The 21,397-nt window shown below is 53.1% G+C and overlaps 6 protein-coding genes across 6 annotated transcripts; 3 read left to right on the forward strand and 3 right to left on the reverse strand.

Annotated features, from left to right (window-relative positions):
* Positions 1-4,076: 4,076 nt before the first annotated feature.
* SLS55_004651 (uncharacterized protein) lies at positions 4,077-6,051 on the forward strand (the record flags this gene model as incomplete). The annotated part of the gene is made up of 7 exons (XM_066776107.1): positions 4,077-4,218; positions 4,267-4,370; positions 4,426-4,590; positions 5,140-5,145; positions 5,194-5,547; positions 5,603-5,728; positions 5,785-6,051. The coding sequence occupies 7 exons, from the start codon at positions 4,077-4,079 to the stop codon at positions 6,049-6,051; spliced, it is 1,164 nt and encodes a 387-aa protein (XP_066633988.1).
* Positions 6,052-8,939: 2,888 nt separating this feature from the next.
* On the reverse strand, positions 8,940-9,980 carry SLS55_004652 (uncharacterized protein; the record flags this gene model as incomplete). The annotated part of the gene is made up of 2 exons (XM_066776108.1): positions 8,940-9,492; positions 9,973-9,980. The coding sequence occupies 2 exons, from the start codon at positions 9,978-9,980 to the stop codon at positions 8,940-8,942; spliced, it is 561 nt and encodes a 186-aa protein (XP_066633989.1).
* Positions 9,981-10,040: 60 nt separating this feature from the next.
* Positions 10,041-11,611, reverse strand: SLS55_004653 (uncharacterized protein; the record flags this gene model as incomplete). The annotated part of the gene is made up of 2 exons (XM_066776109.1): positions 10,041-11,498; positions 11,549-11,611. 2 exons carry the CDS (start codon positions 11,609-11,611, stop codon positions 10,041-10,043), a joined length of 1,521 nt encoding a protein of 506 aa, XP_066633990.1.
* A 1,436-nt stretch (positions 11,612-13,047) lies between these two features.
* Positions 13,048-15,658, forward strand: SLS55_004654 (uncharacterized protein; the record flags this gene model as incomplete). Its single annotated transcript, XM_066776110.1, has 5 exons — positions 13,048-13,912; positions 14,234-14,500; positions 14,557-14,847; positions 14,964-15,380; positions 15,429-15,658. 5 exons carry the CDS (start codon positions 13,048-13,050, stop codon positions 15,656-15,658), a joined length of 2,070 nt encoding a protein of 689 aa, XP_066633991.1.
* Positions 15,659-16,124: 466 nt separating this feature from the next.
* On the reverse strand, positions 16,125-17,976 carry SLS55_004655 (uncharacterized protein; the record flags this gene model as incomplete). The annotated part of the gene is made up of 7 exons (XM_066776111.1): positions 16,125-16,322; positions 16,375-16,509; positions 16,565-16,762; positions 16,825-17,217; positions 17,282-17,351; positions 17,427-17,706; positions 17,784-17,976. 7 exons carry the CDS (start codon positions 17,974-17,976, stop codon positions 16,125-16,127), a joined length of 1,467 nt encoding a protein of 488 aa, XP_066633992.1.
* A 2,460-nt stretch (positions 17,977-20,436) lies between these two features.
* SLS55_004656 (uncharacterized protein) lies at positions 20,437-21,379 on the forward strand (the record flags this gene model as incomplete). The annotated part of the gene is made up of 7 exons (XM_066776112.1): positions 20,437-20,548; positions 20,603-20,681; positions 20,734-20,789; positions 20,841-20,900; positions 20,950-21,024; positions 21,072-21,152; positions 21,219-21,379. The coding sequence occupies 7 exons, from the start codon at positions 20,437-20,439 to the stop codon at positions 21,377-21,379; spliced, it is 624 nt and encodes a 207-aa protein (XP_066633993.1).
* Positions 21,380-21,397: the final 18 nt, after the last annotated feature.

The following is a 21,397-nucleotide window of genomic DNA, read 5'->3' on the forward strand; positions in this document are numbered from 1 at the left end:
CTGACTGTGAGGGTCAAGTGCCTGCTTTTGTCTCCGCCCCAGCAATAGCTCAAGGCAGCATAGCTTCCACTTGAACCTCCCGTGATCACCAGCTTTGGCTCGTGGCTCTCATCTCCAACGTCAACAACTCTAGTTGGTAGTTGACTGCCAACAGAAGTGTATTTCCTGCATTGTGAATGGTTTTGGACACAATTCTCCAGCCAGTCACGGGCGATTTTGATGCATCCAAGCTCCCGAGAATCATTCGACATTTCGCGTAGGAAAACATTTCGGACGAGTGAGCTGTCTTTGTTGGGCGTCCCTGTTTATTTTTGTTAGTGAGCGGATATATATTCGTAGAGGTTTGACATACGTCTGTCCAGGCTGAACTTAGCAAATGTGATTGGCTCTATCGCCGATTCCATTTTCTCTGTGTCGTAGCTGCTCCATTCAACGCTACCCAGCTCATTCCTATTTTCCTCTTCTTCACATACTCCCCCATCCTCGTCTCCGTCACGCTGCTCAACTCGGTCGATCCATAACCCTATGCCAGAGCTTGTGGAATCACTTTGAGCTAACACCGAATAGGACCCCGCAAAAAGTGGGCGCTCACTAAGATGTGGCGGCATCGATTTAAGGAGTTCCTGTGCTTTGACCTCGCCCTCCTCTTGCCTGCGGTACACAAGATAGCTCAAACACCCATCCAAAGAAAATGACTGCATGAAAATCTTGCACAGCTCGCATCCGTCATCACCATGCGCACACTCGATCAGCTCCCTAAGCCCATTGTGATGGCGAACACGTTCGAAGGATTCGTCGGGAGTGGAAACCGGATCGTGGAGGAGAATCGCGCGGTAATCCAGCCTTGCGCAAGGAGCGCAAAGATGCTGGATCTCGGGGTAATTGCTTTTGGTTGACATGCTTTGAGGGATGTGCAGGCATCGGACGCGGTAGGTAAGTGCAGTGACTGAGAGCTGCTGGCGTAAAGCCTGGTTCTTTCAGGCAGGAGCGTTGGAGCGTCTTGTGTGTTCCTCGTGTTCAGGTACCACAAAGCGGGGTTGCTGACATGCCGGTGATGACAGGTAGTAACACAAAGAACGGGTGGGTAGTGAATGACGCTTGTAAAGTGGGGTGTATTGTTGAAGGAGCTACAGGGAGCGAGAAGCGCTAAGACCCTGCCTCGGCTAGGTAATCCGCGGCCCAACACCGGGCGGCCTCCCTGCGTCATCATCATGCGTCCAATCAACGTGATCAGGTGGATGCACGTGGAACTCCAGGCGCTCTTCGCCGATAGCGAGCCAATGAATGTTCGTGTTTCTCGTTACTTCTGCATAGTAGGCAAGAGCTTGAGCTTTACCCTGATTCGATCCGTCCACCCTCTGCTTCAACACCCAACATGACCATGACTGAAGATAGACCATTAACCCATATAGATATCTCAGACGTTGGAGGTAGAGCAATTATGGCACATCAATATTCAGCTCTTTCACCGAAAAGTAGTTGTGTGGTGAGAGAAATGACGCTCTGAAAACGAGACCCGGAAAAGAATTTGTCTACGAGTTCATTAGTGTCAAATCCAGCTTAAGTAACGCCATCACAACGAGTGACAAAGAAAATTGGTCGACCCACATCTGCCTAGTAGAGATGTTTTACTACTCTTTCCCCGGGCAATTGAACAAAAGATCTAGACGTAAATGTGCGCATTTGAAGCTTACACTTATTTGTTTTGTTACCCGCCGTGCCATTGTCACTTGGATGGAATTGGTCCTTGAGTGTCAATTCAAAAATGCTTAACTTTTCAAAGCTCTGCTTTGACTCGAGTGGAGCCCAAGTCGTCCACAATGAAAGTTCATGCAGAATACCTATCCAGTAAGCCGTTCATCGAGACGAGAAAAATCGTGCACTAGGCCAACTTCCCCATGCCACCAACGACAGCAGCCCCAGCTGCGTGAGCTTGTGTTTCGTAAGTGCTCTGCTCCGAAAAGTCGTCATAGCTGAGATCATACCAAAGCGTCCTTCGCAACCTCAGTAATAAATCTCTTATGATACATCGCCGTCGCTGCCGACAAATCACTCCCGAGCTGCGGTCCAATTAACTGCCTCCTCGGCCCTGAATTGCGACCGAAAGCCCCACCGCATACATCTGCTCGATCTCGCGCAGGACCAGCTTACGCTCGATGTAGTAGTCCATGAACCGGACGATCGTAACAACCAGCATGAGGATGGTGGAGGACCAAGCCATCGACCGCAACTTGTCTTCCCTAGATGCGGAGATGCCAACATCGGCGTCGAGATCGTTGACTTTCTTGATTGTTTCGACGAGTCCGCCCGCGATGACTCCGCAGGACAGCCCGAGGCCGAGGAACACAATCTGTGCGTGACATCAGTGAGACATTGCTAATGAGTACCCTTACTTTCCAGGCAACCAGAGGCTGAACAAAGAGACGCGAGTGCCGTGTGTGAACCTGCTCGAAGGCGAGGCAGGTGCTTGCAGATGACCATATATCTTGACTATATAATTAGGTTGGAGGTAGAATGCTGTCCATGGAGTATGAGCGCACGTCCGTTTCGAGGTGAACAAGAAGCCTGGTCTGGAACATGTCTTCGGTCCTTGTTTCTCTATCCTTGCCTGTTGTTTCTTTTTTTTTTCTTTTTCATGATCTTCACTTGTGAAACTTCGACGCCAACTGGCTTGCCTTGCGACAAACAAAATTTCTCTGCCTTAAGTCACGTCGATCGCTCCACTATGGAACATCAAGTCCTTCACTGTAGCAGGGTGAGACCATATCAGTGATCTTGCATTAGGGACGTTGACGGGAGACGAAAGGTCACAGTAACCTCTCGACCGTCAAGCGCTTCGCCCTCTACTTACGGCTCAGGCAGACGGAGGCTTCCGAGAACGTTGATGCAGATGTCAATGCTGTGTTTCAGGGTGAAAAAAGTAAAGGCTCGGGGGATGTTCTTAGTAACCTGCATGATAAGTAAACATGCGGTGTCCCAAGTTTTGGCTGTAGCTCTTGCTTGGATTTATGATGCACACAAGCCCCGCATGGGGGAGTAGAACGCTACGGCGGGTGACAAAAGAAATCGCCCACCCGCATCTCTCTCATACAACATTCTGGATGGGATGGGTAGTTGAATACAAGATTCAGACGTAAATCCGCGGATTTAAAACTTATGTTTACGTCCGGACCTTGTATTCGACTGCCAACATAAACATATCGATCTATATGGCAGATGCGGGTGGGCAATTTCTCTTGTCACACGCCGTGACGCCAACAAGCAAAGAGGCCGATTGGCCGGTCGCTCATTGCTTGGCAACGTTCATCGCGAGCCATTTGTGGCTAAGCCATCCATCCCTGTTCATTTCGGACCGCGTGGCCAACCACATGAAGCTGTGTACGATCTTTGAGATAGACCGTCGATCAACAACACAAGCATGCCAATAGATCTGTTTCACATACAGAATGATCGTCTCCATGCTGCCTAGATCGGCCGAGGCTTTGAGCGAATCCGGCACACCATGGCCGAACACACGTCCGGGAACAAATGCACGTGTCTGGATTTTGATGTTGGATCCGTGACAGCCGAGGCAGTCACATCACTAATTTGAGTTCCTATCAACGAAACACAGAGACGTTTACTCAATGCGGTGTAGCTTTGAAGTATAGGGGTTCACATCGAGAGCGACACGGCCGGGGTTCGCTGAATACCACTATATAAGGCGGTCGGCCCCACACTTGTTTCAACCTAAACCCTTTTTCAAGTCCAAGGACGCTGGAGTGCGAGGTAGAATACAATCACGAGTAAACTCTGAGTAGATCCTTGAGCTGTGGTCTAGCCCGTCTGAAAATTGATCTTGCACTGCCCTAATGACGACAGGGTGAGGCCAACTCAGGGCCGAGTTGATATTCGCATGGGCTGCCCAGGACTCGGAGGAGCTACGCACGAATGAGGGAAGATCTGCATAGCTGCCAATCACCCTACCACGTGGACAGCACATCATTGTCCTCACTGACTCTACTTAAGCGCTCATCAGCCTCACAGCGAAGCGTACCATTTCTGAGCCATTCAATTCAATTCAACCCAATCCGATGATGCTTCCACCAAGTTCTCCGCTGCTGGCAGTGCTGGCTTTGACAGGCTTACCTTTCTCTAACGCCGATTCCAGCACCGCATCCGATGCTTGCAACCAGATCAGTTCCAAGATCTCGGGTGCCAGCGATGTCATTCAGGCGTGTAAGTTTGTCAATGACACGACTCGCGGACGGCAAGCTGACAGCTTAGTGAATCCCGACTTCTTTCCTGACATTCATCACTGGTATCTGTCGTCGAGCCAAATGCCCGAGTGCGTCTTGGAACCCGGGTCTGCTGATGATTTGGCTACTGCTGTGAGATACCTTCGGGGTTTCATCTACCACGATCGATGCTGATACTGCAACGCAGATGAAGATCATTGCTTCTACCAGGTCTCCCTTTGCTGTGAAATCAGGCGGGCATGCGTCCATTCCGGGGTTCTCGAGCACCGAAGGTGTCCATATTTCCCTGAAACGGATGAATCAAGTTGTATTGTCGGAGGATAAGTCCACAGTGGAGCTTGGGATGGGACTGGTGAGTAGCTGTAGCGCTAACATGATTGACTGAGCTGACAATTGCGGCAACGAACTCAGACGTGGGCCGATGTCTATGAAGAGCTCGATGGCACTGGCTACAATGTAGTCGGTGGAAGAGTGGCTGGCCCAGGGCTTGGCGGCTTCACCCTGGGTGGCGGTTACTCCTGGTAAGAGCAGTCTCGACGTATCAACAAAGGTGTCCAGATAACTAATGAGCATAACTCCGCAGGAAAACCAATCAGCACGGTCAGTTCTTTGCCTGCCTACATTGTGGAGATGCCTTCGTGAACAGCTAGATTCTGACGATCGAAGGCTTGACGTGTGACACGGTCAAGAGCTTCACGCTAGTTTTACCGGTAAGCATCAACCTGCAGCACCGCTTCCCGTTGATATCAGACAACATTGACTCATTAAGACGAAATAGAACGGAACCATTACTCGCGTCGACTCAAAGCAGCCGGATCTGTTCTTTGCTCTCAAGGGAGGACTCAACCGATTTGGAGTCGTAGCATCTGCCGAATTTTATACTCACCCGCAGCCACCTCAGGTATACGTAAGTTGAAACCCCCTGTAGATTCCAAACACCACTAAGCTTGCATAGGGTGGAGTAGCCATCTACGGAAATGACGAAATAGACGCCGTGCTCAATGCGACCGAGCAGTTCGACTCTCAAAACGTCGACCCGAAAGCGCAGATTATTACGACCATTTCGGGCTCAGCAACGGGCACCACTTCTATGGTCCTGTTCTTCTACGACGGACCGGAACGCCCTGAGAGTTTTGCACCTTTCGATAACATCGCTTCGACAATCAGCCACACAAAGACCCAAAGCTTTGTGGACTTCGTGAAAGGGTTCCCAGCGAATTATTTGCCCCAGGCTCGCGGCACATTCCATACGCTTTCGACTTCGAAGCTGACGCCGGGATTCTTGAACGCTGTCCGAAACGAGACGGATGTAAGTGTGCCCCCATGAGTTTCCATCCTTTGAGACTAATTCCAAACTTCTTTAGACCCTTGGTAAGATCATGGCAGAGCACAGTGGGTATAGCGTCGGCTACGATATTGAACCGTTCTTGAAGACGTGGGGCGACAACGCAACGGAGAGCGCGTATCCGCACGCGAACTCACCACTGCCTGTAAGTCAAGGCCATTCATCCTGAGATGAAGCCTGCTGATGGACCTCACTCGACAGCTCAACCTGGACTTTGCCTGGCTCTCGTCCGATGATGATGAATTTTGGTATGATGCGATGCGCTCGTCGGTGAATCGCTTGAAGGAAGTTGCCCAGCAAGAGGGAATTTACTCACCCTCGGATTTCACGACCTACCCCAACTACGCCATTGCGGATACAAAGGCTGAGGAACTGTATGGAACCAAGAACGCGGCACGTCTCCGCAGCATTCGGAGCCAGGTTGATCCTGACGGTGTGATGGAGCTTGCTGGTGGATTCACCATTTGAATTCTTTTGTTCCTACCCTCCCGAGCTTTCCTACTTCTTAGCCCGTCCCTTTTCATTCTCATCCACTCATTACTGTACATTTTCTTTTCATTCTTCTTATTATATCTTCGTCCTCATGTCCCAATGAGCTCGTCACGATCATCCTTATATGATGAAGGATGTTGTTCTTGCTTAGCTTTTTGGAGAAACAGTGGCATCCCAGAGGACGGGGGAGACATACTTGTATAGGATCTATGTAGGAACTAGTAAATTTCATGTCATAAGACGAGGAAGTGGTTGTTTCCAGGCGAATCGATTTTTTGCAATTCCGCGGAAGGTGATTTGATGGACTTGCAGGTTGCATCGCACCAAGAGAATTACCCGAGCAAATATAAGCGTCTTATTACATATCCCAGCACCATAAAAAGCCATAATACTAACGTGATCACCTCTCATTTGCGTTGCAGCTGCCACATGAGCTAAACGCGTAGCCTATACCTTCTACTTCTGCTTTAACGAGGCGGGGCTCCGCGTCCTGGAAGACACTACTTACGGTACTACGAGCCATGCGACAACGAGTATCTGCGGATTTGTAGCCTTCTTAACTATTCCGCATCTTCAATCAATTAACATTCATGGATGAGAATGCCAGTGGTGGCCGAGACGCGGGGTGCGTCACAGTCCCAGTAATCTCAAAGAACAAACACGCCCATGGAATCCACACACACCCAACCTACAGGGAGCTCAAGCACTTAATCCTCCTCCAAGCTCTCCTCAGTTCCAACCGGCCCAAACAGACCCTAGGACTCCACTTCAGTGCCGCGTAGCTTGAGATGTTCGAGCGTTCGGGCCTCACGGATACCAATTACTCCGAAGTCTTTCCCACCGGTGACGCACGTGACTATATCGACGATGATCAAGAGTGAATCAGGGAAGAAGACAACCTCTTAATCCAGTACCTGCAGGACTGGGCTGATCGCTACCACGCGTCGCAAGACGAGCACAACCACAACCACTACCACCACTACCACCCCCAAACCCCATCAATCCTCCTCCGGCTGCTCCCGTCATTCCGGCATCACCACGACCAATTTCCCCGCCGACACGCCCCCCTCCCTCAACCGATCCAACCCCCCCTGCAAACAGCCCAGCCCCTCCCCAACAACCTCCGGGCGGGGCGCACACTCATACCGACCATCCGCCAGCGCCTTTGGGAGAAAGTCTTCAAAAACCGCCGGTCCGACAGCCGTCTTCCTGATGCCGGTGGCCATGACGACGCCACACGTGACGCCCGGAGGGAGAGCGGAGGAGGAGGAGCTCGACAGCGACGGCGGGAGGGGGCGGACGGTGGAGACGCGGACGATGGACGTCTTCTCCTCCCTCATCCCCTCGCCATCACCTCCCCCAGCCTGCTGAGTAGCAGCAGCAGCGGCGGCGGCAACGACCCTCCCGGCAACCTCCACACACGCCTCCACCGCCCCGCCCGTGCCGACGGCATCGAACACCCCCACCAGCCTCCTCCGCCGTCCACCCACCAGCGCCCCGACGATCCGCTCGATGACGTCTTCGGCTTTGTAGTCAAAGACCTCGCGCGCGCCGAGATGGCGTGCGAGCGCGAAATTCGTGGGCGATGCGGTGGTGAGGACGACGAAGCCGGCGGCGGTCGCGAGCTGGACGGCCGAAGCCCCGACGCTGGAGGAGGCGCCCCACACGAGAACAAGCTCCTCCTCCTCCCTCTCGGTTTCCCGCGATGGCGACGGCGGTGACGGCGGTGACGGCGGGGGCAGGCGGAGCCCCAGGAAGTCGGAACCGAAGAGACCCGCAGCAGCGGTGGCCGCACCGAGCGGCAGGACGGCCGCGTCGACGAAGGAGACGTGTGGCGGGAGCGGGGCGATGATGAGCGGCGGGGAGAGCTTGACGTATGTTTGAAAGGCGCTGGTGGCGGGGTCCTTTGTGGCGAAGCCGAGGCAGAGGCCGGCGACGGGGGCGCCGAGGCGGAGGGAGGGCGGGGCGTCGGGGCCGAGGGCGACGATGGGGCCGGCGACGTCGCGGCTGCGAGGGGGTAAGAGGAGAGGGGGGGAGGTTGGTGCGGGTGGAGGAGGAGGGGGAGAAAGTTGTTGCGGTTGGCTTACCCCAAGATCCACGGGTATGGGACGGGGATGAAGGCGGTGGACTGGACGATCCAACTGGGGGTTGTGTGTTAGCGGTTCAGTGGTCGCGAACTCTCTGGGCTCGATGGATTACTCGACGGGATTGATGGCGATTGCAGCAGCCTTCACGATGACCTCGTCGTTGACAGGTGTGGGATAAGGCGCTTCCCCAACTTCGAGCGGGTAAGCCTTCTCGGCTGTGAGGAATGCGGCCTTGTTAACCGGTTTGGTCATGATGGTCTTGGTGTGACCGATTAAAAACCTCGGATATGCCGGAATGAATATAAACTTGGCGGCTGGGGTGCGTGGAGGTGCTGAAACAAGCTCACTTGGCAAAGTGCTCAGAGCTTTATACACGCCTTGAATCAATCCTCTTCAGCTTCGTTCCCTTCAAGACGAGCGATTTGTCTGCAATCCTGATCCATCCTAGGGCTTATGGCGTTGGTGCCGGAGATAAGATGAGTTCCGACGTTAGGTAAGCCATCCAGCGTGGAGGATCCTTTGAACAAACAGTGTCGACAGCGGAGCTTCGGAAATAGCGGCGATAGCATCAGGGCCATGTTCTACGACGTCATCTGTCAATAATGGCACTCAAGCTGCTGCGGTGTTGGGATCATCTCATTCGTAATTGGTTCAAGATCCCAGCCAATGAACGCCAAAAAACATCAACGTCAGCATCCGAGGTACGTTCCACCGTGTATTCCCACAACTCCAAGTAGATTGAAGTCCATTTCTTGACACATGTGATGGCCGAGACATTCACGAACGGTTTCGGTCAAGCCCTTTTTGGATATCCTGCCTGATGTTGTGGTTAACATTCCTTTCGACGGTGCTCATTTCCTGTCGGATGGCATCGGCCGACTCTTTCTTGACTTCGAGAATACGACGGTCCAACTTGGCATCGACTACACCATCCATCTCGTCTCTGAGATAAGCCATCGTCTCGTCCACCACATCGTTCGTCTCGACCTTGGACACCAGCAGTTTTGCGTCCATCTCTGCTTGCATGTCGGCCTTCGCTGCCTGCACGCGACCGCGCACATGGTCCAGAATGCCAGCTTCAGACTCGGCCAAGCGTCTGTCGAGGCGGTCGTTGACGCGGTCTACGATGGTCATGGCCACGTTCGCCAATGCTTCATCGATGCGCTTCTCCAGCCGTCTTTCCATCGCTTCCATGGCCGATTGCCAGTCACTGCGAGGTGGGTCGGAGAGCTCGACGGGCCGCTGCCTCTTCTTGCTCCACTCGGCAACCGCGGGCCCATTTATGAAGGGTTCGTTCAGATCGGGGGTTGACGATGAGGACATTGTGTCTCTTGTCAGCGCCGACAATCAGAGTGGACTGAGTTCGCCGAGACCAATGACCGGACCACCCACGACCAGTTGCAACGGAACGCAGCTCGAGCGGTGCGCGACGGCGAACGTTTCGTGGACGTTGGGTGAGGTGCGTTGGGGGACGGCGATGTATAGTGTTGGCGGCTCGATGAGTGGGCGGGCGCAAGGGCAAGCGGCGCAACGCGAAGAGGGCGCGACGGATGTTGATGAGCAGGGAGGAATAATGACGGTGGTGTGCGGGTGTGCGACCGGTTGAGCGGGGAAGACGCGTTTGCTGGTCGGAGCAGAACGCGAAAGCACGTGCTGGCGCGACGACGTGTTTCTACCCCTCCACTCTCCACTTCCACTCTTCACCTTCACCCTGCATCTCAACTCATCACGCATTCGCATCACCGCCAAAGTGCTAGGGCATGTACAGACATCCAAGCTCCTGCCTGCCTGTCCGCACGTTTGTACCTACTGCGACATCACTAGCAACGCACCATGTGACATTATATTCTTCCGGTAGGAATCACCAATGTCTGCATACTAAAACATCATCGGTTCCGTTCCGGCCGACGGCCTTCCCCCTTTCAGCTGAGGTGCGCTTGACAACAGAATCTGCCCGGGCGCCAGGGCCTCGAACAAAGGTGCCGAGATCCCACCACAGCTGAACAAGACTTTCACCACGCCCCCATGGTCCCCGTAGACATGTCGCAACAGTACGTTCACCAATTTCCTCAAGGGAGCCTCGGTGCTGCGGTGGCTAGGGTCGTCTAATAAGTCCAAGCCGTCAATCACAAGGATCAAGATGGCGTGTCCAGTTGCGCTCATGAGGTCGTCCAGGAGCCGAAGCGCATCTGGGAATGAGTCCAACGTTCCATCAAGCCCATCGAAGCGGCTCTCGTCAAGCCGCACCGTCCCAGGCACGACGTCGTCGGGTGGAAGCAGCTCGATCAGCTGGCGGATGAGGCTGTACACCAGCGCCGTCAGTTCGATTGTCTCGCGTGTCCTGCCCGTCGGTGGTTCGTCGTTCTGCAGCCGGCAGAAATAGGAGCAAAGCGGCAGACCGGCCTCACGTGCAAAGGCCACGTATTGGCTGGCGGCACTCGATGCTGGGTTGTTGGACCACAACGGATCCAATCCTGCAACGCAGAGGGCCCGTGACTCGGCTACCGTTGCCCAGGATTGGATGCTGGAGGCCAGTTCGGACTCTATGAAGAAGCTTGCAGCATGGTCGGGGGTGAGCTGCACCTTGTCCCGATCGTGGAAGTCTTCCATCTTTGCGGAATGCAAGAGAAGGGTATCCCGGGTGGACCCACTGCTTTGCTCCAATGTCGCAGGATCGATGTGTTCCCTTCCAGGATTCTGCTCGACTTGCCTTTGGGGAGTCAGGGCGTCTTCGCCTCCCGGTACCAAATGTAAGCGAGGCTCAGCCTGGCTCTCCAGGATCTCGGCCATTGCAAAGCCCGTCATTGCTCTCTCCAGTCTCATCCATACCCCTTGTAGCGCCTTCTCCAAGGCCGGCTGGCTTTGGAGCTCCTCCCTATGCAGCCCGTCAAACATAGCACAGAAATGCTCGTACCGATGGTCCGTGGCATCTCGGCTTTTTCGATCTCTCTCCTGCAACTGAAGCATCAGCTTGTCAATCTTGTTGTCCAGGCCCTCAAGATACAGCCTGCTCATCTGCGCGTCTGCTTGTGATCGTAGATGGGCGTCCTGGTGTATCAGCTCAGCTGACTTCTTAATCTCTTCGACTTGATCCTCGAAGAATTCCGGAAGATGTTCGTTGAAGCTGCTCATGAGGCGCTGATACGACCTCTTGGTGTACCATCGGATAATGTCTCCGAGGAAGGAGAAGATTTGGCTGTACATGCGCCAGGCGTAGCTTTTCATGTTGTCGTTATCAAACAGCCATAGTCTCTTCTCGATTGCAGACACGGCGTCGTTGATATCAATCATGGCCTTTGGCAGGACGTCCATTACTTTCGAGTAACTTTCGGAAGCCTGCGCAGGTATTAGTCAGAAATCCGACCGAGGGTGGAAGTGACACTGACCTGTATCACTGTCGCAAGTGCGCCGTAGAGCACAGAAACATACTCATTGGTCGAAGGTATCATCTTTAATGCGGTCGAATGAGCTTTGACGGTGTTGCAGAATGTTCGTAAATGTTTCGTCGCCCGTCTGAACCTGCTTTTTTCTTGCTTCCACTCTAGTCGGGCTATGACTTTGTCCACCACTGATGCTACGTCCTGCCAAGATTCAGCCTTGGCTGGCAAATCTCCAGCCTGACCTTTCTGGACACAAGCGCAGAATTCGTGCATTACCAACTCAAGAGCCTGTCGCTTTCGCCACAACTCCTTCAACTCATGCGGTCTATACCGCCATTCTGTCAGCTTTTGTTCTCCTGATATATCCTGTCTCTTACTTTGTGGCTTCGAGGTACTCCTCGATTTCTCGAATTCGTTTCTTGCGGCGCCTTTCTTTGTCGTTGAAGTCTTCGACCATCGCCTTCTCAATCTCGGACTCCTCATCTATTTCATTTTCGTGCCTAGCTTTGATGCCCATGGAAAAGACTCTCACGAGCTCCGCGGGCTGGAAGTCATCATCCTCGACTGAAGGCTGGGTCGCGGACATGGTAGCAATGAGTGCTTACTGACAAGGCTGGAAGATTTGACTCGTTTGGATTGTTAGTCATTAAATCCTCGTTTCTCGAGTATCGTGGTTACTTGCACTGGTCGGAGGCGAAAGCGAGACAGTTAAAGACGTAAGCTGAGCAGCCATGGCTTGGGTCGCTTCCTTGCTTTTCAAATTCTTATCTCCTGTTGATACCTCGACAGTTTTGCGAATGAGCCGGGGTGTGTTATTTCCACCAATGGCTTTGTTCAACTCGCCTTCAGCCTTGCGTCAACATTTCCCCGCTCCATGCAAGCCAACATTGCCACCTGAAGCAATCCCAGTAAATAGTGTGGATAATTAGACGACGTTCGCTGTAGCCTAGCTTTTGTGCTTCTTATTCCATCAGTAAGCAAGCCATTATGTATCAGTCAGCACAATGGCTGGATTTCCCCGCACTTCGAGCTCACACGGTGATATCTCAGCCTTGCAAGTGTACGAGCTTATTTATTGCCCTGCCACGTTGACCTTCTCAAGATACCTACGCTCTGTCCCTCAAAGGTTGCATATGGCATGCCACATGCCGCATCTACATTTGCATTTCGAGAGCACACATTTCTGAAAAGGAAAAGCTGACTCCACGTGCGGAAACAGAAAATGAGACCTACATCCTTCTTCGGAAACCTCAACAACAGAAGTGAGTTCCGATAGCATGTCGGGTGTCCTATTTATAACTGAAAGAGGTTGATGATAAGAAAAATGTGAAGTGGCTATCGAGGAAAGTTCGGATGACCCCTCGAAGGTTTCCCTTCCCCAAGTACAGGAAAAACGGGGGCATGTAAGTTCTACTAGCTTCTATTGTCTACGGAGGGTATGAATACTCATACATCTTAGAACCATAGGAGAGTGGAGTCATTGGAAATCCGCAAGTCTGGTAACAATGCTCAAGGACGCCCTTCTTTATAGTAGGCGCTCATGTAATCCAGAGTCCGCAGATATTCCAGTGGCCACTTCAAATCAAGAGCCCACCATATCTTCACCAGAGATCATCCATGAGGTTCGGTACCTAAACGATGCTTCCCGCGAAGATGTCTATGCTCTGCCGCTGCCTCGGCCGCTGGCCGACATCGAGACTCCCCCTGGAACCCAGCCACCTGTGATGAAAGTAGTCGACGTTCGACTGACGTGGCTCACCGCAGGCTCTCCCGAGCTTGGACTTGGACGAAGCGGGGCCGAGACTCAGATCGACTCTGCTGGTAGGATGAGAGAACTGCCCAACATCGCAGAGAAAAGGGGCGAGGAAAACGACGCGGTGAGCAAGGATAAAGACGAGCGCGGGAAATTGGAGACGATCAGGCTCCCTCCGTTCGGTGACAACAGCTTTCCCTACCTCGACATCCTGTCTCCCGCGATCCGGGAGGCATTGCGTGCCGTTGTGGACTACTACCCAGAGCACAACTTTGACTCGAAGAACCTCCGGATCTACTGGCCATATCCACTTCTTGTGCACTACGATGAGGCTCTGGAGCGTTACCAGAAGCGATTCGAAAACCTTGAATGCACCACAGCTACATGTTCAAGTCAACACGCGCACAGGCATATCAGCATCTTGCGAGACTTCGTGCGACAGAAAACTGGCGACTCGATTCAAGAAGAGCGGAAACGTCATGAAAGAGGTTACGTCACTTTCGAGATGCTATGGCTTCTCTTTCAACCAGGGGAAGACGTTCTGTATGACAAGAACCTCCTTGGCGAGCCTCAACCATATGTGGTGAAGCGGCTCGACTGGGATGGAGAAGGAGGCAGTATTTCATTATACAGTCTGACACTGTGGAACATTGATGCTGATTCCATGCACATTGGACCTTGCGACACCATGTATCGAATACATCCATTTGCGGGCGAGAAAGAGATAACGTCTCTAACAGCATATCCTTTCAAATAGCCAAGGATGGAAAAACGCCCGCCCAAGTCAGGAAGTCGCTGGTCGAAAGAGGGAAGAAGTTCTTCGCATTGCGAAAGAAGGGCTGCTGGGACTTCAATGGCTATGGAACTACTTTTCCACGGCGCCCGGTAAGCTCGCATCCATTTGTTGGCAACGTTTTCTGATAGTTCGCAGTTTGCAGGTCTTGTCATGGTGGATCCGATCCAGTATTTCTCGGATATGCAGAAGGAGCGATGCATACTGAATGCTGCATTTGAGGTCAGCAACACCAAAGTGGAGAGCGATTGCTGTAACGAATGCCAGAAAATCGTGCACGAAGAGAAGAGGCCCTTCCGGTTCCCTGGCTATTCCAAGATCAACCCCCTGACCGTGAAGGGGCTCACCGAACACCAATATTTCCTATGCGACCGTCGAGTCGAAGCATTTGTGTTCAAGCACAGAGAATGGAGTAAGCTTTCCGTGGTTTGGTGAGTAGCTTACCAACGCTAATCCGCCACCTACCAGGAAACCTCGACATCTCGGGCATCAAGCCGGCGCAGTACGACAAAAAGATACTGGACACGCTTGTTCTGGAGCCGCACGTCAAGAACATGATCCAAAGTCTGACAGCGAAGTATCTGAAAGGTCTGCGTGCAGAGGAAGCCGAGGGGAGGAGCCTCGGTGAGCAGGGAAAGGCTTTGGGGGTCGAAAAATTGGACGAGAGTGCTTGGTCGGCGGACTTTGTGAAGGGCAAAGGAGAGGGTTTGATCTTTCTTCTCCACGGAAAGCCGGGGGTCGGAAAAACCTACACAGCAGGTAAGCTTTGACGCCATGTGGCTTTGATCCGGCTTTTCACTAACGGCACGAAGAATGCATTGCTGCAAATGCAGAGAGACCTCTGCTAACCCTCACCTGTGCCGATATCGGCACAGACCCCAGCCTTATCGAGACCACTCTCATGCGGTGGTTCAAGCTGGCCAGGAACTGGAACGCTATTATGCTGATCGACGAGGCGGATATCTACATGGAACATCGGAAGGTCCAGGATCTCGTTCGCAACAACCTTGTTGCTGCCTTCCTACGAGCTATGGAGTACTACAAAGGAATTCTCTTCCTGACAACTAACCGGGTGGGGACGTTCGACGAGGCCTTCATTTCTCGGATCAACATCACCATCTACTACCGGTCTTTCTCACATAAGCAGCGTACTGAGGTATGGGAGACCTTCTTCAACAAGCTCGAGCGCGAGAGGGAGGAAACGATGCGCATCCATTTGCAAACACGCGACTACATTGAGGAGTCTCCCGAACTCCGCCAGCTCCAGTGGAATGGACGCGAGATAAGGAACGGTATGTTGGAGCAGATACCCCACGCTGCACCCCGCTGACTATCAACAGCATTCCAGATCGCCGTGGCTCTGGCCGAAACGGAAGGGGAGAAGGACGCCAGAGGCCGCATCATCATCAAGCCAGACCACATCCGCTCGACGGTGGACATGTCCAAGGCGTTCAAAGGCTATATGAAACAGCTGTACAAGAAGGACGAAGATTCCATGGCAGCTGCTCGCCTCAATCGGATTGAGATTGGTACCGGAGAGGAGGACTCAGACCCGCTAGCTTATAGATAGTAGTTCCGCCATAAAACACTCTTTCTTCAGTCTATACCTCTTATCTCGCCACGTAGAGTGCACCGGTATTCTTAACGATGCTCTTGTTACTAAATCTTGAACTAAAAAAGGGTTGTGCGTACAGCGCTACGGAAAGCGGCCCGAGTCCAAGGTGTTTCGGAGACCCTTCGAAAAGGAAATACGGAGTTGGAACACGGCTCTCCTCGCATAGAAGCATGCTAATTGGTCTATTCTTTTCATCAGGCGCGGCTCGCACCTCATCCGTTCATTACGTAAGAACCCTGAAACACCGTTCACCGGCTCTTGACTATTTCATCTGCTTACAATTTATACATTCTGCTTATCACACAAGAAACAACCACAGAATCGCCAGCCTTCACACATGCTTTATATTCAACCATCGATAGGCATATTCTTCAAGTGCAACAAGATCCAATGAATGCGCAAACGCACCATGGACGCAGCTTCACACTCCATCGGTCCTCCGTACCTTGACCGAGACCTGGATGTTACTTTGTTTCACGAACCAAACGTTGTGCATGGTAGGTGCCTTATCCGGATCCACGAGAGCAAGGTCAAAGTGTCGAACCAGGTATGGGATCACCTTCGAGATCTCCATGAGGGCAATATTCTTGCCAATGCACGTCCTCGAGCCGTAGCCAAACTACCGCACAGATCAGATTGCGTTCAATCTCTGGGCTCGTGATGCAGCTTACCGGCAACCAATATCGATCCAGAACCTGTTCTGCTTCTTTCCCAACCATCCAACGCTCCGGTCTGAATTCATGCACGTCGTCACCGAACACCTGCGTGTTGTGGTGGGCAACCCATGAGTTGACACCCACGATTGTCTGGACCTTGGTTTCAGCATGTATAGCAAAAGGGACTGTGAGATGTAGCACTTACTCCTTCCGGGAAAAAATGGCCGGAGATGGTAGCCCCGCCCTTCGGCACCACGCGACTGAGAGGAAGACCCGTTGCAGGATGCAGCCTCAACGCTTCCTTGATGGCCCCTTGCAGGTACGGCATGTTTTGCGAGTCGGCAAACGTGATGACGTCCCGAGCGGCGTTTTGCGAATACATTTGGTCAACCTCGGCCCGCAGCTGTTGGAGCAGAACGTGTCAGCGAGGCCCTCTACCTCGCCCCTCGGCCGTGAGACACTCACCTTGCCCAGCGCATCCTGATTCTTCAGAAGGTGCCAGAGGATGCTTGTCAGACTGATGCTCGACGTGTCGCTGCCGGCAACCACATTCATCTGGCAAATCCCCTGGATGTCGTGCTCCGAAAGCTTCCGCGGCTCTTCCTGGTGGATCCGCAACGCCTTGGACAGGAACGTCTCGCCCTCAACGTTCTGCTTGTACGCGTGCACCTGATCGTCGGAGAACTTGACGATGTGGTCGAACGCGTTGGCACCGAGCATGGAAACGAGCGTGAAAAGGGCCAGGTGCGTTTCCGGGAACACGCCCACGCGGCCGCAGTACGTCAAGAACCCGTCGAGCCCGCTGATGATCCCCAGCGGGTCTTTGCCCGCGTCGAGGAAGCCGAAACGTTTGGACACCTGTGTTCGTGGCCATCAGCCCAGCCCCAGCCCCCCGAAGTCCTTTCCTTGGAATCCAACGCACCGTTATCTCCCCGATCGTGTCGAAGGCGAAGCACTGCATCCACCACGGCAGATCAAACGTCGTCCCAGACCTGGCCGGCAGCATCACCGTCAGCCCCTACCTCCACAACCCATCGCAGCCCGGGAACGGGGGGGTGCCCACATACCGCGAAAAGTCCACCAGCCGGTCCTTGAAACACTCGATGCAGTGGTCGACCGCGCGCTCCATCGTCACCAAGGTCGACATTGAGTACAGCGCGGCGAATTTGCGCCGCTCGGTCGCGTGCGTCTTCGGATTCGTGTCGGTGAATATGTTCGGCCTGTGCGGAGCCCCGCTGGCGTAGTACCACGGCCCCTTTGTGAAGGCCGTGCCGTGGCCGTAGATGGTCCTTATCGCCTCCGGATCGTCGATGGAGTACTCGTTCGGCGCGATGCGCACGATGGGTCCTGTGACGTCGTTTGTGTGCTCAGTGTCGGGGCGATGGTGGGGGATGGAAGTGCTGTGGGAGGCGTGGCGTACGTACCGTGTTTCTTGTGCAGGGCAATGTTCGTCCATGGGAATTGCCCGGTCCAGACTTCCTTGAGGTACCACAACCGTGTGAAGCGGGCGAGAAGGGGTCCGGGTATCGAGCGGAGCGGGGATCTGATGGATTGGAGGATGGAGTTGGCAATCAGTGCGGCCAGCGCCCCGAAGAAGAGGTAGACTGCGAATCCCATGATTTACGAGGAGCTTGATTTTGACGGGGATACCTGTGAGAAGGAAGAGGTAGCGAGTCTGATAGAGTAGTCACTGTGCCAAAGAACATTAAGCTTATTATAACGATCATTTTTACTGGCTTCGTAATTCGGGTCGGAAGCGACTACGCATTCGTCCCGCCGATCCACCTTGGCAGTGCTGCAGCTCGGTGATCGGGGTCTAATCAGAGCTCTTGCCTGAACTATCCTGGACTTTCCGATCGAAAGTTGCGTGCAGATGCAACGCCGAAACGAAGACCGGCTAAACTTTCACGCCGTAAGTAGCTAGTGTGACTGCAGCATGTACACGATGATGAAATCATATGTACCTAGATGCTTGGTGAATGGCTCTCCGGATAGCTGTGCGTCCGTGTTCCACTCCAAATGCCTGCTTTGGGCGGGGAATTTGCGGGGTAGGTGTAGGTATCCATGCTGTCGGACATTTTCGTATCCGACTCGGCCGGAGCTCTTCTTCCTCGAAACGCTCAACAACGGCGCACTTGAGCTGTGTTGTACACTGCTTGTCATGGTATCTAGCAAGCCCTCAGTGCGAACATCACGCATTTGTTGACTAGATAAGTATATATAGTAAGTGGCTGAGAGTAGGATGAAAGATCGTCTTCTTTAAGTAACTCGGGCTCACGCCTCCACCGTAAGGTCCCCCCGCAGTAGCTCTGCACATCACGGAGCTTGACGTCCCCGGGTCTCCGACCAGAAGCAGTAGTTTCCTAGGTAAATCAGCGAATAGAAGCCGGCCACTTTCCCGGTGCCGAAAACCATCCCGGCCCGTCTCATGCCGCTGTGCCGTCTCCATGGCGAGCCAACGCCACGCTTGCACTGGTGCCTGATCTACGTCAAGCCACCATGGACCGGAAATAAATCTAGTCACCGATGCACCACTTCATTGAAATACCTTCAATGCATCCCCATAGCGGCCAACTTGAACAGTGTCTTCTGATCTTTCTGTGTGATTCGCCTGCAGGAGATGGAGTCATTTAATGGAAAAGAGTGGGGTTGTGCACATTCCCGTGAGCTCATTCCTGAACTATTTCATTTCTCGACTTCCATGCCTATCAGTCTCCCCACTGGTGCGGCTGTTGGATCACACACTTTCGGCAAATCGCTGGCCAAACGCGGCGTGATCGACGATGCGCACGTGGAGCTTGTGGATCATGAGGATTCGCTGGAGGCAATGGCGAAAGCGCTGAAGGTGTCAAAGCCGTCGTTCAGGGTCAATATCTCGGGGTAGGAAGCTGGATGGTAACGCTAAGTGGCCTGTGATGGATGTTACCTCTCTGATGTAATGTTGATGATGAAGTAGGATGATCGATTAGTGAAGTCTGCTGGTGGTGCTATATACCACCACCTGGTAGCAGTCTACGCTAAGCCTAATCGATCTATGAAGTAAACAACCCGCTGTAGCCCCATGAAGGAGGCCCTGCCGATCGAATGTAGATCGATGTTTACTGCCGAACACGGGAGGGACGGTCGGTTGGAAGCCTGCGTTTGCGCCGGAGCATATCCTGGACGCCACCGATGCTGAGGTCGACCTTGTCCTAGCTTACTTGGACGATCATCACCGCGGATTGAGGTTGATGAAATTTGGACCGTGTGACCGTCTTTGACAATTTCGGTCGCGCGTTCCATGACCCAAACAATTCCCCGACTGTTCAAACATCTACTTCAAGCTTTCGAGTCTCTTGGTGTTGTGTTCATGTGTGTAAAGCGAGCACGGATCATTCGGCTCTAGTTGCCTTCGGGATTTATGTCTCTATCTTCACGGAGACTGCAGGTACTACCGTTGCGGCATCCCCCGCGAATATTTATGAAACAAGCCGCGTCCTCAATCTCGCTCTTTTCGTAGAAGTAGTGGTCAGTACATTCTAATAAAGCCCACCCCCTCTTTTCACTTCTCGTCCCGGAATGCACTATTCCCTTACTATAGTATTGAACTGTTTACAAAAGAAAGCACTTGGGCTGCTCAACATCTTTTTTACTATTAACACACCTATGGGAGCCGGAGAGAGTCGTGTCTGTATCACATCACGTAAAGCTCAGCATAAAAGCCTGCGCACTACTGGGTTCGATGCGTCAATGCAAACCCTGCTGGGAATCCTTCTTCCCGTCGGAGCCGTGATCGCTTAGAAATGTCATGTTTCATGTATGCTCCTAAACGCACCACACTGGTTCATTTATCGGGCGGACCAGATGGCGTTCTGGTCCCACCCAATTTGATGTTGAATGTATATAGGCGGCTACGGCTTCGAAGGGGCATATTTTTTTATCTACTCTTCGACAACCCTTTCTACCATCTGACACCACTGGACCTTGGAAGGAAGTGCAAAAGCGAGCATGCATTCCGTTCCTTCCCTCCTTGCTGTGCTGGCTCTCGCCTTGGGAGTCACAGCAGATACCCAATGGCATTTCGGCGACACAATCTACATGGGCCCAACGAGTGGCGAGACCTACATCAAGAAGGCTACCTACTCTCTGGTCCCGCCCGCCGTGCCTACCGATTCCACTCAGAGCGATGCCTGGTTGAGTATCTGGATCGGTGCGTACTTTGAGCGTCCAAACAGGATTCCCCAGCCTTTCTGACGGAACTTAGGTCTCTCAGCATCCCAGGGAGATGACAGCTCTCCCCTTCTGCAGCCACTGCTGAACTGGGCGCCGAAGAACTCAGACGTGTTAGTAACACAATCCCCCAAGGCTTCTGGTCCACTAATGATCCACGTGTAGAGGCTGTCCTGCGGACAATGACGCATGGTGCGTCGCTGCCAACACCCTCTTGCCGTGTAAGTCGTCACTTTTACCATTGGCAGTCTCTCAGGCTAACAACCAGATAGCTGGTCAGGAAGGGCAGCCTTACGTCGCGGTTGCCAACGGCGCTACCATCGACTTTGAGAGTACGATCCCAGCGAAATTGATCTGACAGGCTTGAGCTGATGGCCACAGTAACCACCGTTTCCTCCGGAACGGTCACACAAAAAGTCTATATGAACGACAAGGTCGTCTCGCAGCTGACGGACAGTAAGCTTCCGCCCAGCCGTTTATAACCCGTTGCTGACTCTAGCCAGGCAATATGGACAAGAACCCCAAGTGGGTGATTGCGTCCAACGAGTGCTACTCGGGCCAATGCGGAAGCCTGGAGGGCTACAGTATGTTCATTTCGTTCCTCTACCGCAGTATCACGCATACATGTCCACTGATCACTCGTTCTACAGTCTGGTCGAACGTGACCATCACCCTCAGCGCCGCCGACGAGAGCTTCGGCGACAGCTTGAGCCTTTCGGGCGCCACTTCCTCTGGCTTCACCTCATCTGACAACGGTGTCACATGGAACGGGGATATCAAGTTCGAGGCTGATCAGTTCCTGTCGTCTTAAAGCTAGCCATGTTCGGAT

The sequence above is a fragment of the Diplodia seriata genome (genome assembly GCF_021436955.1).
Source record: "Diplodia seriata strain FDS-637 chromosome Unknown scaffold_4, whole genome shotgun sequence".
Classification (NCBI taxonomy): Eukaryota; Fungi; Ascomycota; class Dothideomycetes; order Botryosphaeriales; family Botryosphaeriaceae; genus Diplodia; species Diplodia seriata.